This window comes from Panicum hallii, chromosome 3 (genome assembly GCF_002211085.1).
Source record: "Panicum hallii strain FIL2 chromosome 3, PHallii_v3.1, whole genome shotgun sequence".
NCBI lineage: Eukaryota > Viridiplantae > Streptophyta > Magnoliopsida > Poales > Poaceae > Panicum > Panicum hallii.
Window position 1 is genome coordinate 42,179,253 of NC_038044.1, and position 14,251 is coordinate 42,193,503.

Sequence of the window (14,251 nt, forward strand, 5' to 3'; positions counted from 1 at the left end):
GTCTGCCAGTTCTTGCATGTACCTACAATCTCTCATTGGACAATAGTCAAGAAGATCTTAAGATATGTCAAGAATACGGTGGAACTTGGTTTGAGTTTTGTGAAATCCAGGTTAACATTGCTAAATGCTTTTTCAGATGGTCTATAGGTGGTTTTGCAATATTTTTCGGGTCAAACCTTATATCTTGGAGTGCTAGGAAACAATCCACAGTATCAAGATTGAAAGGAATCGGTGCTCGTAGCCTAAAAGGGGAGGGAGTGAATTAGGCAATTCTTAAACCTTAACCTTTGGCTCAAACTAGTTAGCACAAAACATAAGCTAAAACATATTATCTAGAAGTTCAACTAGGGTTCAACTATGGTGAAAACTTCATCTCAAAGAGTTTTGCAATCTATAGCCAATCCTACCAAGATACTACACTAAGAATGTAAAGGCACACAAGATTGCAATAAGAAATGCAGAAGCTTAAAAGAAGGGGATGATGGGAAGCAAACTATCGACACGAAGATTTATCCCGTGGTATAGGTAGGCACAAGGCCACCCCTAGTCCACGTTGTTGAAGCACTCACTAAGAGTATTGCTTCTCGGTCACCGAATCTCTTCCGGGACTCTTCTTGACTCGCCACCAAGGCTCTCGCCAAGTCCCCGGTCACCTCGATGCCATCTCCACTAAGGAGTTTCTCCATGAAGGAAGAGGGTCTCCACATCCCCCGCACAAAGCCATCGTCGCCGCTCCACACCAAGCCGAAGAGTCGATGACTTGCCGCGAGCCACCGAGACTCCAAGGGGCCAACACACCGAGATACAACTTGTGGTTCACTTATGAATCACAAGGCAGCAACACCTTGCTCTCTCGCTCTCTCTAGAGCTAATCCTAGCACTGACACTCTCAAAGCCTGTGCTAATCCTAAGGATGTGATCAGTGAGCTCTTGGGTGGCTTGGAGAACTTATTCAGAGTGTGGGTAACTTCTCACGAACTCCAGCAACCTCAAATGACCCGGGGTGAGGCCTTATATAGGGTAGAGATCCACTCCTAGCTGTTACATGCTTTTTCCCTGAAAAGCAAAAAGTGTCAGTTAAACCGGTCACCACCATCGGTTTAACCGGTCACACTCAGCCTGCCTACTAGCCATTGAACTCCAACTGCCATCCTCTGCTGACGTCATTGGACCGATGACTGTCGGTTTAACTGGTGCTGAAGACTTTGCTTGGAAACTCTTCTGGAACCAAAACATGCGTATTGAGTAACCACAACACGCTTGCACCGACGCCTTCTTTTGCACCATCGGTTTAACCGATGCCTCTGTCATTTCTTCACTTGATTGCCATATCATCTCCTCATTGCACCGAATCTCCATTCTTATAGCGTCAGTTCAACCGGTGCTATTGTGGTTTCTTCACTTGATCTCTATATCAACTCACCAAAGCACCGACCTATTATAAGTTCATGCCGTCGGTTTAACCGACGCATGTAATCATGCTGAACTTTATCCAAATCATCTCTGCATTTTCACTACAACTTGAACATCTTTACAACAATTTGGACCATCCTGTATAGGATTGGACTCCATCTATGGAACCTAAAAATCCTACCAACTTGAACTTATTTGGCTTGAGTCCTTGCTTGCAGAACTAGTTATACGATCAAATCAACCGCCGGTGCTATGGTGTGATAATCTGGGTGCAACATACCTGTCAGCTAATCTGGTGTTTCAGGCTCGTGCTAAACACATTGAAATTGGCTTTCACTTTGTCAGAGAACGGGTGACCAAGAAACAGTTGCAGGTTTAACTAAGGATCAAGTTGCTGATGGTTTCACAAAAGCTTTGCCAACCGGAAAGCTTGAAGATTTCAAGAGCAATCTAAATCTCAAGAAGAGAAGTTTAGATTGGGGGAGGCTGTTAGAACACTCAGTATATCTCATGTATTGCTTCCAGAAGCATAGCTCGATAGTTGTACTCGTGTAGGTCTCGGTAGAGGTTAGAGATCAATCTGTTGTTAACCTCAGATGTTGTAACCGAGCTGGACACGAGTCCTTCTCCCTGTATTGCAAAACTGTGCGGCTGTTGCCCTATATAAACAAGGATCCGTGGTTGGCCGTGTAAGGCAATCACGTTACCAAATTCTCACATTATTTGGCTTCTGCAATAGTCAATAATGCAACTACTAGAACAGCACAACGAAACTAGCTAGCTTGGGCACCCATATGAACCTAGAAACCTAATTTTAGTTTCCTAGGCATGAGCTGAGCCACCCATTCCGCCTGGGACACGAGCGCCAAATTGAATGAAGAAGCCACAGCCGTTGCCGGCAAACGCTCATGCGCGCCCGTCCTCAACGGCCTCTAGCTAGCCCGTGGGTTAAGCTCTCCCTACCCCTTATTCCCCCAAACAAACATCCCCTTGGAGGAGGAGATTGCAGAGGCGTACACACCTCTGTTCTTCTCCCTCCTCTCGTGTCTTTTCCTCCTGAATCGATCCGCTCAACACCGCATGGCCTAATCAAAAAACACTCTTCTCCGGCGAAATAAGCTGCCGTGACTGGTCGGTGCGGCGGATATGGCTGCCCGTCGTGGTGTCGTGCTCGCCGTCGTCATTGCGGTCAAGGTGGTCGTTTTCGCAGCCGCGGACAAGTACAAGGCACCGGAGTCCATACTGGTGAACTGCGGTTCGGCGAAGGAGGGCCAGGACGCGGACGGGAGGAAATGGGTGACCGACAAGGACAGCAAGTGGCTCAATGATGGCGGCAAGTCGTCCATCATGGCGGACGCGGACGTCCAGGACCCGTCGCTCCCTTCGCCCGTGCCGTACATGTCGGCACGGGTGTTCACCAAGGAGACCGTGTACAACTTCCCCGTGGACGAGCAGGACAGGCACTGGCTGCGGCTTCACTTCTACCCGGCGGCCTACCATGGCCTCCCGGCGGAACAGTTCTTCTTCTCGGTGTCCACATCCACTGGCATCACGCTGCTCCGCAACTTCAGCGTGTACATCAGCGCCAAGGCGCTCAGCCAGGCGTACATCATCAGGGAGTTCACGCTGCCACCGGTGACCGGCGGTGCGCTGTCGCTCACCTTCAAGCCGACCGCGATGAACAACGCGTCCTACGCCTTCGTCAATGGCATCGAGATCGTCTCCATGCCCAACATCTTCGCCGAACCAGCCACGATGGTGGGCTTCGCCGACCAGACCGTCGACACCGCTGCGGGCAGCCTGCAGACCATGTACAGGCTCAACGTCGGCGGGTCGTACATTGCCCCGGCGAACGACTCCGGGCTCTCGCGAGATTGGTACGAGGACACGCCTTACCTCTTTGGAGCCGCTGTCGGTGTGACATTCCATGCCAACGAGACGGACAAGATCAAGTTCCCAAGCCCAGAGGCGGAGTACGCTGCACCGGCGAGTCTCTACCTCAACAGCCGCTCCATGGGGCCTAACCCAAAGGTGAACCAAAACTACAACCTGACGTGGGTGTTCGAGGTGGACAGCAACTTCACGTACGTCGTTCGGCTCCACTTCTGCGAGCTGCTGCTCACCAAGGTCAACCAACGGGTGTTCGACATCTACATCAACAACAAGACAGCGCAGGCAGACGCCGACGTCATTGGGTGGACGACGGAGAAGGATGTGCCTGTGTTCAAGGACTACGCGACGTTCATGCCTGACGGTCCGGGCGACAAGATCCTCTGGGTCGCGCTGCACCCTTCCACGTCGATGAAGCCAGAGTTCTACGACGCCGTGCTCAACGGTCTCGAGGTATTCAAGATGAGCGACAGCTCCGGCAACCTCGCCGGCCCAAATCCCGACCCGTCCAAGATGCTCGAGGAAGCAGAGATGGAGCTGACACAGGGGAAATTCAAGGACAAGCCCAGCCACCTCAGGGCCGCCGTGATTGGCGGCGCGGCCGGCGGCGCGGCGGCCTTTGGGATCGTCGCTGCCATCTGCGTCGTGGCGTATCAGTCCAAGAAGAGGCGGGCGCTGGGCACCAGCGTCTCGCATTCCTCGGGATGGCTGCCGGTGTACGGCGGCAACTCGCACACGAGCACCAGCAAATCGTCCGGCGGCAAGAGTGCGGCACTACTCAACCCCAACATCACCGCCATGTGCCGGCACTTCTCGTTTCAGGAGATCAAGGCGGCGACCAAGAGCTTCGACGAGTCGCTCGTGATCGGTGTGGGCGGGTTCGGCAAGGTGTACAGGGGCGTCGTCGACGGCGACACCAAGGTGGCCATCAAGCGGAGTAACCCTTCGTCGGAGCAAGGCGTTCTGGAATTCCAGACCGAGATCGAAATGCTCTCCAAGCTCCGGCACAAGCACCTCGTCTCGCTCATCGGCTGCTGCGAGGATGATGGCGAGATGATCCTTGTGTACGACTACATGGCGCACGGCACGCTCCGGGAGCACCTGTACAAGACCGGCAAGCCGGCGCTCTCGTGGCGGCAGCGCCTCGAGATCACCATCGGCGCCGCGCGGGGCCTGCACTATCTCCACACCGGCGCCAAGTACACCATCATCCACCGCGACGTCAAGACGACCAACATTCTGGTGGACGAGAACTGGGTGGCCAAGGTCTCTGACTTCGGTCTATCCAAGACTGGCCCCACGACAGCCATGCAGACGCACGTCAGCACCATGGTGAAGGGAAGCTTCGGCTACCTCGACCCGGAGTACTTCCGGCGGCAGCAGCTGACGGAGAAGTCCGACGTCTACTCCTTCGGCGTCGTGCTCTTCGAGGTGCTCTGCGCGCGGCCTGCGCTGAACCCGAGCCTGCCAAGGGAGCAGGTCAGCCTCGCGGACCATGCCATGAGCTGCCAGAGGAAGGGGACACTCCAGGACATCATTGACCCGCTACTCAAGGGCAAGATAGCGCCGGACTGCCTGAAGAAGTACGCCGACACGGCGGAGAAGTGCCTGGCCGACCACGGCGTCGACCGGCCGTCCATGGGCGACGTGCTATGGAACCTCGAGTTCGCGCTGCAGATGCAGGACACCTTCGAGAACGGTGGCAAGCCAGAGGGCGGAGGCAGTGTGAGCGGAAGCAGCACCGTGTCAGCGGCGGACAGCATGGCTGCCTCCGCCGCGGCGCTTGAGCTCATCAGCGAGGACATGGACGAGGAGGACATCGCCAACAGCGTGGTGTTCTCGCAGCTTGTCCACCCAACTGGCCGGTGAGGAGGTACGTAGAGTGTATATATGGGCGGGACGTGCGTGGACGCTGAGATGGATGATCGTGCATGCCTTCTTGTTGTCGTTTGGGATTTGGCATTCAATCACCTGCTGGTGTCCACATGTAACTCAGATCATAATGTGCGTATCTGTGTTTCGTTGGTTGATTCTTAAACTTGGTTCTAGTTGCTGCATATTGGTGGGCCATGCAAAGGAGGGGAATTATATCCGTTGTTAAGAATATAGGACTTGTGTAAAATCAAAGGGAGATGCTATTTTACCAATGACTGAAATTTTAGTTTTTACTGTATACCGTGTAAGTATACTCACAACGACATTAAGATGATCCAATGCACGCGAGAACTGGAGTAGGAGCAGTTCGTGTTGCTCAAGAGCGACGAGAACTGGAGTCAAGGTGCTTGGCCATGCAAAGGAGGGGAATTATATCCGTTGTTAAGAATAGTTTTTACTGTATACCGTGTACATATTCTTACAACGACATTATGTTGAGATTGCTAACCCCGTCCATAGGCACCTTGGTCAGGCGCTTATTGCCGACGACGGGTGGGTCGTCAGCCCGATTGAAAGTGATTGGAGTGCTCGACCAACGGAGAAATTTGGGATGGACCTTTTGGCGGAGCATACCTCTCGGAGTCGGACCTTGTGCTGACGCTTGGAGCAGTCGTCTTCCGGACCTCCAAAGATCATAAGGCAGCCGTCCAGGTCGGGGAAGTCGCTCGCGTTCTTGGCCGGCGCTTCCTGGTCCTTGGGCGCTTCCTTGTCGCGGTCCCCACCCTTGCGCTTGCTGGGCTGGCCCAGTATGCGCTTGAGGAGCTCGCAGTCCTTGAGCTTGTGCTTGACGGGATAGTCATGGTTGGTGCACGGCTTTTCCAGGCTGCTCGAAGTGGCCATTGCCCTGTCCCTTGCCTGCACGATCGGCCGCCGCGACCGCGCTGGGGTTGGGGCGACGCCGGTCCTTCTTCTTCTTCTTCTCCTGCCTTGAGGAGGGGCCCTCGTCCTGTACCTCCCGCTTGGCCTAGCCCATGGTCCGGCCATCAGCAAAGACCGCCCCAACCACCTCCTCGCCGGAGGCGTGGTTCATGGTGATGTCTAGGAGCTCGCGGGTGGTACGCGGCTTTTGATAGCCGAGCTTGTGAACAAGGAACTTGCAGGTGGTTCCCGTGAGGAACGCACTGACGACGTCCATGTCAACGGCGTTGGGGAGCGAGTTGCACTGCTTGGAGAACCTGCAGATGTAATGTCGCAGGAACTCGCCGGGCTCCTGCTTGCAGCTCTTGAGGTCCTAGGAGTTTCCGGGGCACACATACGTCCCCTGGAATTTCCCGACGAAGACCTGCTTGAGCTCTGCCCAACTACGGATGCTGTCGGACGGTAGGAATTTGAGCCAGGCACAAACATGCTGCCCGAGACAGATGGGGAGATATCCGACCCAACAGGCGAGCTGGAAGTCTTCTAGCCATACAACGGTGTCAGACCCCGGGTCACGGAACTGTGCACATGGCGTACATATCATAGGATAACGGATGGGACATGGCCCACGCTCTATATCAGTTGTAACTACTCGTACCATAGTAGAACTAGTCAGAACAGAAGGAAACTACCCGAATAGTACTCAGGTAGGACTCCTGAGCTACAACTATATAAGGGCAGGCAGGGACCCCCTCCAAACAAGATCAACCCGATCAACACCTAAGGCAATACAAACTATCACACAGGACGTAGGGTATTACGCTCTTAGTGGCCCGAACCTGTCTAAACTTTGTGTTCCTTGCACCTTCAAGTTCTTGATCTTGGCAACACCCTACCTACAAACTCACTACCTCGGGAGTATCCCTCGGTGGCCTTAGCAATAAAACATCGATAGCTGGCGCGCTAGGTAGGGGCGGTCATCGAGCATCCACTAGAGAACTCGATGGCATCTTTTAACTTCACTAGCGCCATGCCCGATGAGGGCACAATGATCACCTTTGGCTCCTGGGTCTGCATTGCTGATGGCTCAGGCAGTTTTAGCAACCTCCTGGCCACATCCAGGAAGCCAGAGGCGTCTACTTCAGCATCCAGCCACGACGTCGATGACCTTGCCGATGATCTCGGCGAAATTCAATTTTCCGACCTTATTTGAAGCTATGCGAGCCATATCAGGGCAACTCCTCGCCCAGATCAATCGGACGATCTAATCACCAGAATTGATCAAGTGGATGACAACATCGCCAAGTGCATCAAGCTCGCGGAAGACGCTCTCCAACAGCATGCTGACTCGGCATTCCCAACTCAGAATCGCTTTGAGGCTCACCACCACTATCCCATCGCCACAGATGACATCTCCTCCAGCATCCATCGAGTCAGCAAAGGTATTGCAGATTGCATTACTCTGGTAGAATCCACCCTTTAGCGTATCAACCCCAAGAAGCCGGAAGATTTCGACTACGACTTCGACAACTTGATCGGCAAACTTAAAACCCCCAAGCCATGCCCAGTTCGGTCTGAGGTGGTTCAACCCAGGACCCTCTCCGCATTGGAAGAGGAGTTGGATCATCTACTACCACAAGAAGAAGCAGAAGCCACCACACATCGGGGGGCTATTGTTTTCGACAATTACTCGGATTCGGCTGCTCATATGACACCTATAATAAGTAACCCCTAGGGTCTGGTAAGAGGATCAGATTGGTCAGGCCGGTTTGAGCATCGGAAGGGTATGAAACCCTCCAGGTTTCTCAAATCAGGTCCACCATGATCCATTACCACACCCGATGAACTCCCTTTTCAAGAAGGCAGACCCCTCCCTCCTTCCGATGACGAAGACGAGGGCCAGGTGGTGCGGAGTGCCAAACTCTTCACGCCCAATCTAGAAGTGTTCATGATTCACACCGGCGAGGACTGTGAAGGCCTAGAGTGGGTCCAGCTAGATGACTACAATGACTACCTCCTTGATCCGCTCGATGAAGATGTGCATGTAACAATGGGTATTGAATTCCTAGACAACATCAAGGTAGAAGATGCAGAGGACATCCAGAAGGAACATCATAAACTCATCAACGTGAAGCGTGCCGAATGCAGGCACCGCGCAGTCGAGACAAACCAACAGGGGAGCGGCAACCTCTACGACTCCTTCACAAGTGACCTCCACACTATCATCAACGCCAGCCGGGATGCCCGCAACGTCATCATCACCAGGCAGTAGGAGCGCGACGAGGTGGAGGCCTATAGCCCCACCAACTATCATATCCCCCTCGACTACCTGGGTACAACTATGAAGCGCAAGCCAAAAGTGGGGGAACAACCCACCAGAGGAAGAGAACCCTCAACTCGAAGAAGCGATTCAAGGAGGCTCTGCACGATGCTCATGGCACCCGAAGAGTAAGCATTCCACCTTTGAATGTCAAACCCTTCGAAGGGCCTTGGGAGCTCCACCACTAAACGAAGACTGAGACCCGATTTAAGGAGGTTTTTTGGAGATCTTTAGGGAACTTATGTAACCATTGTCTTGAGTTTTATCTCAAAACAAGGGGTTTTCCAAAAGAACCCGTTCAACCACTCGGTCAGGGAATCAATGAATTTACACAAAACAGGGCCTTTGTCCATTCATCCACATTTCATCGCCGTTTTGGCCCACCCAAAGAATTCCTTCAGGCCAACCGAGATATCTTCGCATGGCAACATACAACTTGTCTTGGCCCGCCCAAGGACTGATCAAAATCATGTGAAGGACCTCTTCGTCACTTCCTTTGGGCCAACCGTGATGTTTTCACATGACAACATGTGAATTCTCATGGCCCGCCCAAGAAATCAACTAAGCTACCAGCAAGATTTATTTCTCCTTTGGCAATTGATCTCCAGTCACCTATCTCTACTTCCAGTACTACTCCATTTACTAGTTCTCAACTAGTACTACGTGGAGTTTACTGAAGGGGCATCGCTCCCATACTTCCAATACTACTCCATTTACTAGTTCTCGACTAGTACTACGTGGAGTTTACTGAAGGGGCATCGCTCCCACACTTCCAGTACTACTCCGTTTACTAGTTCTCGACTGGTACTACATGCAGTTTACTGAAGGGGCCTCATTCCCATACTTCCAGTAGTTTACTAGTTCTTGACTAGTACTACGTAGAGTTTATTGAAGGGGTCTCATTCCCATACTTCAAGTACTACTCCATTTTCTTGTTCTCTACTAGTACTACGTGGAGTTTACTAAAAGGGTATCGCTTCCACACTTCCAGTACTACTTCGTTTCCTAGTTCTCGACTAGTGCAATGTGTCGTTTACTGAAGGGGCCTCATTCCCATAACACTGCATTTACTAGTTTCCGACTAGTTTTACGCACCGTTAGCAACCTCGACTCCTCCAGCTCCTATGCTCGGGGGCTGGGCTTGATAGGGCACTCAGCGTGCTTTCATCGAATCATTTAAGCTTTCACGCTTGGAGACTGGACGCTGCAAAACTACTCGGAAGATTCGTGGAAGAACCCAATTTAAGAGGCTTTTGAAGATTTATCTCGGGAAGATAATTGTTTAACCATTATTTCAGGGATTCTATTCCGAAATAAGGGGTTTTTTAAATTTTTAACCTAGAGGTCTTATCTAGCCATTGACTCAAGGACAAAGGTTTGATTTGAGTGGTAATTTAGGGTGCTTTTTGGAGAAGTTATTTGTTTAATCATTTTTCAGGGAACCCATTCCGAAAAAAGCTATTTTCAAATTTCTGAATCAATTTGCCCATCTTAACCATCAAATTTTTACCGTCATATATTGCATGCAATGTTTCTTTAGATCCTTTTTTTCAAACCTTGGGGATTTGGATTCAAGACTCGGAGGCTGCGGGACACGTGTCATCAGCGACTTATTTTTCAAATCTTTTAGAAGATAAGGACAGAAGATTCAAGACTAATTTGATACTCAGTCTAATTCTTCGAGTCAACCTATGGCTCGGGGGCTACTCCATATGGAGTGTAAGTTTTATCGCACCCCATATAAAAGAAGACTTGACAACTACTTGGAGCATGAGCACCTCACAGCCTCGATCCAGCTAAGGAAGTACTCGGAAGACACCTTCAAGATGGAGTATAGGAAAACTTGAAGACGCCTTTAGAAGTACTCGGAAGCTTGCAGTACTCCACTATGAAGAGCTCGGAGGCATGTCAGACCCGAGGCCACGGGATTATGCACATGGCGTACATATCTTAGGATAAAGGATGGGACATGGCCTACGCCCTACATCATTTGTAACTACTCATATCGTAGATGAACTACTCATACCATGGTAGAACAAGTCGGAACAGAAGGAAACTACCCGAATAGTACTCGGGTAGGACTCCTGAGCTCGTATCTAGCTAGGATTTTCAGGTAATCTTGTCCCCCCAAACTATATAAGGGCAGGCATGTACCCCCTCCAAACAAGATCAACCTAATCAACACCTAAAGCAATACAAACCACCACATCGGGACCCCCTCTAAACTTTTGTTCCTTGCACCTTTGAGTTCCCGATCTCGGTGACACCCTACTTACAAACTCACCACCTCGAGGGTATCCCTCGGTGAGCTTGGCGGTAAAACACCAACAAGCGCGGTTCATTTCCTCGGTGTACTTGTTGATGTTGGTGGGTGGTCAGAAGCGCGGCGGGAAGGGCGCTTTCTGGATGCGATGACCGGAAGCCCATGGGCCCGGGCTGTCCGGACTGGGGCTTCGGTCGCCGACCCGATCACACGGTCAGCCGCCATGCTTGGAGGGTGCCTCATCTAACTCCTCTTCTGATCGGTGGGCGTCGGCCGCGTTTGCGGCCATTCGGCCGACGTCGGCATTGTGGCGAGCTTGTTGCCGCGAGTGTCACACCCGATTTACAAGGACATAAACCGAGCAATCATATATGCGCCAGGGTCAAGTCACGCATATATACAATAGAATTATCAAGATATCACAACACATATCACGAAATAAAAGCGTATAAATTGTAAATGAATTCTTTATTACAACCGAATCAAGAATCGGTTCAAGGAGTGCGGAAGCGTAAAATGAATACATGAAAAACAGGGCACCACAGGGACGTCGGCTGGGAGACAAATGCCTAGAAATGGTCGAGTCCGCTGATGTAGTCCTCCACATTGCCTAGTACTGAGCAGCAGTTGAAGATATCCCAAAAAGAACATAAGAGTAGAGAAGGCAAGTGTGAGTACACAACTTGTACTCAACAAGTATAACACAAACTATGAGGCCCTACCGTTAGCTGACTCAACTGCGTTAGCTATTTATTCTAGGCAAACTTTATTAAAGCCAATTAAATTTAGTATAAAGTAGGAAATTTACATTAGGGTGTTACAAACCTACCCCCTTACAGGAATCTTATCCCAAGATTGAGATAGGCTAGCTAGCAAAGAGATCGGGGTATGTCTGCCTCAGCTTATCTTCTCACTCCCAAGTAGCCTCATCCTTTATGTGATGACTCCACTGAACACGGCACATCTTGATCTTCTTGTTCCTGGTAACTCTCTCAGACATCTCCAGAATCTTCACCGGATGCTCAGTGTAGCTTAGATCCTCCTGCACTTCCAACCCTTCCAACGGTGCTTGCTCTTCCGGCACTCTCAAGCACTTCTTTAGCTGGGAGACATGGAAGACATCGTGCACTCCTGAGAGATTGGGAGGTAACTCTAAATGGTATGCTACCTCACCCTTCCGTTCTAACACCTTGAATGGACCGATATATCTAGGAGCTAGCTTCCCTTTCACATTAAACCTGCGGATTCCTCTCATCGGTGAGGCCTTCAGATACACATGATCATCCACTGCAAAGGTCAGATCCCGTTGCCGGACATCCGCATAGCTCTTCTAACGAGTCTGTGCGACCCTCAGGTTCTCTCATACCTGCTGTACCAGCTGTTCTGCATCCTCGATAATATCCAGACCGAATACCTGCCTCTCGCCAATTTGACCCAATACAGCGGAGTTCTGCACTTCCGACCGTACAGGGCCTCGAAAGGAGACTTCCTCAGATTGGCCTGATAACTGTTGTCATAGGAAAATTATGCAAACGGCAGGCATTTATCCTAGCTGGTACCATACTGAATAGCGCAGGCTCGAAGCATATCCTCCAACACTTGGTTGGTTCTCTCTATCTGCCCATCTGTCTGAGGATGATAGGCGGTACTAAAATGCAGCTTCTTATCCAACGAATCATGCAGCTGCTCCTAGAACCGTGAAGTGAACTGAGATCCTCGATCAGATATGATCTTCTTCGGAACACCATGCAGATAGACGATCCTAGAGATGTACAACTCTGCGAGTCTAGCATCGGAGTAAGTAGTGTTCACTGGAATGAAGTGGGCCACCTTCATCAACCGATCCACTACTACCCATATAGAGTTGTACCCTTTCTGAGTATGAGGCAATCCAACAATGAAGTCCATAGTGATCTCCTCCCACTTCCACTCTGGAATCTTCAACAGCTGCAATAGACCTGCTGGCCTCTGATGCTCTGCCTTGACTCGCTGACAGGTGTCACAGATAGCCACGTACTCTGCAACGGAACACTTCATCCCATACCACCAGAATCGTTCCTTGAGGTCATAATACATCTTCGTGCTGCCTAGATGAATGGAATATGCTGTATCACGAGCCTCACTCAAAATCAGCTTCCTGAGATCCTTTACATCTAGCACACATATCCGGCCCTTGTACCACAAGGTACCCTGATCATCCTCTCTAAAATGAGGTGCTTTGCCAATCTTGAGCAGTTCACGGATCTCCTGCAGCTTCTTATCTTCTTTCTGATGCTGCCTGATCTCTGCCTCTAGAGTGGGTTCTGCCTCGAATGATGCACTCGAGGTGTGATGCAAGAAACCCAGACTCAACTGCTCAAATTCCTCGCATAACTCCTGAGGCATCTGAAAAGCCATGGCCATGTTGACATGACTCTTCCTGCTCAAAGCATCTGCTACAATATTGGCCTTGCTCGGATGATAGTGAATCTCCAGGTCATAATCCTTGACTAACTCTAGCCATCTTCTCTGCCGCATGTTCAGCTCACTCTGCGTGAAAATGTACTTGAGTCTCTTGTGATCGGTGTAAATGTCACACCTCTGCCCAAACAAGTAATGCCTCCATATCTTCAGAGCATGCACAACTGCGGCTAACTCCAGATCATGAGTGGGATAATTCAGCTCGTGCTAGCGCAACTGCCGCGAAGCATAAGCTATAACTCTGCCTTCTTGCATCAGAACACAACCGAGACCATCCTTCAAAGCATCACAATACACTGTGAACCTCTTGCTCTAGTCTGGCAGAGTAAGGACTGGCGCCATAGTTAACCTCTTCTTCAGCTCATCGAAAGCCATCTGACGCTCCTCAGTCCAGGAGAAATCCACACCCTTCTCTAGCAAGGAACTCAAAGGCTTCACAATCTTGGAGAAATTCTTAATGAACATCTGATAATATCCAGAAAGGAGCGGACTTCCTTCACTGTCTGCGGTGTCTCCCACTTGAGCACATCCTTCACCTTGCTCGGATCTACCGCAATACCTCCCTTGGAGATGACATGGCCGAGGAATGGAACCTCGTCAATCCAGAATTCATACTTGCTGAGCTTGGCATACAGCTTGTGCTCTATCAACCTCTGCAACATGAGCTTCAGATGCTTCTCATGCTTTGCCTCTAACTTGGAATATACCAGGATATCATCAATGAATATCACCACAAAGGTATCCAGGTAATCCATGAAAACCTTGTTCATCAGATGCATGAAGAAAGCCGAAGCATTGGTCAAGCTGAAGGACATGACCGTATACTCGTATAGCCCATACTTGCAGGTGAATGCCGTCTTCGGGATATCCTCGGGATGAATCTTCAGCTGGTGATAACTCGGACGCAGATCAATCTTCGAGAATACACAAGCACCCTGAAGCTGATCAAAGAGATCTTCAATACGGGGTAATGGATGCTTGTTCTTGATGGTGACTGCATTCAGATCCCGATAATCGATGCACATTCTCTTCATGCCATCCTTCTTTTCTACAAGCAATACAAGAAAAGCCCAAGGAGAGAAGCTGCGGCGGATATGGCCCTTGGCTAGCAA

At 50.6% G+C, this 14,251-nt stretch overlaps 1 protein-coding gene across 1 annotated transcript; it reads left to right on the forward strand.

Annotated features, from left to right (window-relative positions):
- The first annotated feature begins 2,559 nt into the window (after positions 1 to 2,559).
- Positions 2,560 to 5,337, forward strand: LOC112886775 (receptor-like protein kinase ANXUR1). Its single transcript, XM_025952763.1, has one exon. The coding sequence runs from the start codon at positions 2,560 to 2,562 to the stop codon at positions 5,170 to 5,172; it is 2,613 nt and encodes an 870-aa protein (XP_025808548.1). The 3' UTR covers positions 5,173 to 5,337.
- The last annotated feature ends 8,914 nt before the right edge of the window (positions 5,338 to 14,251 follow it).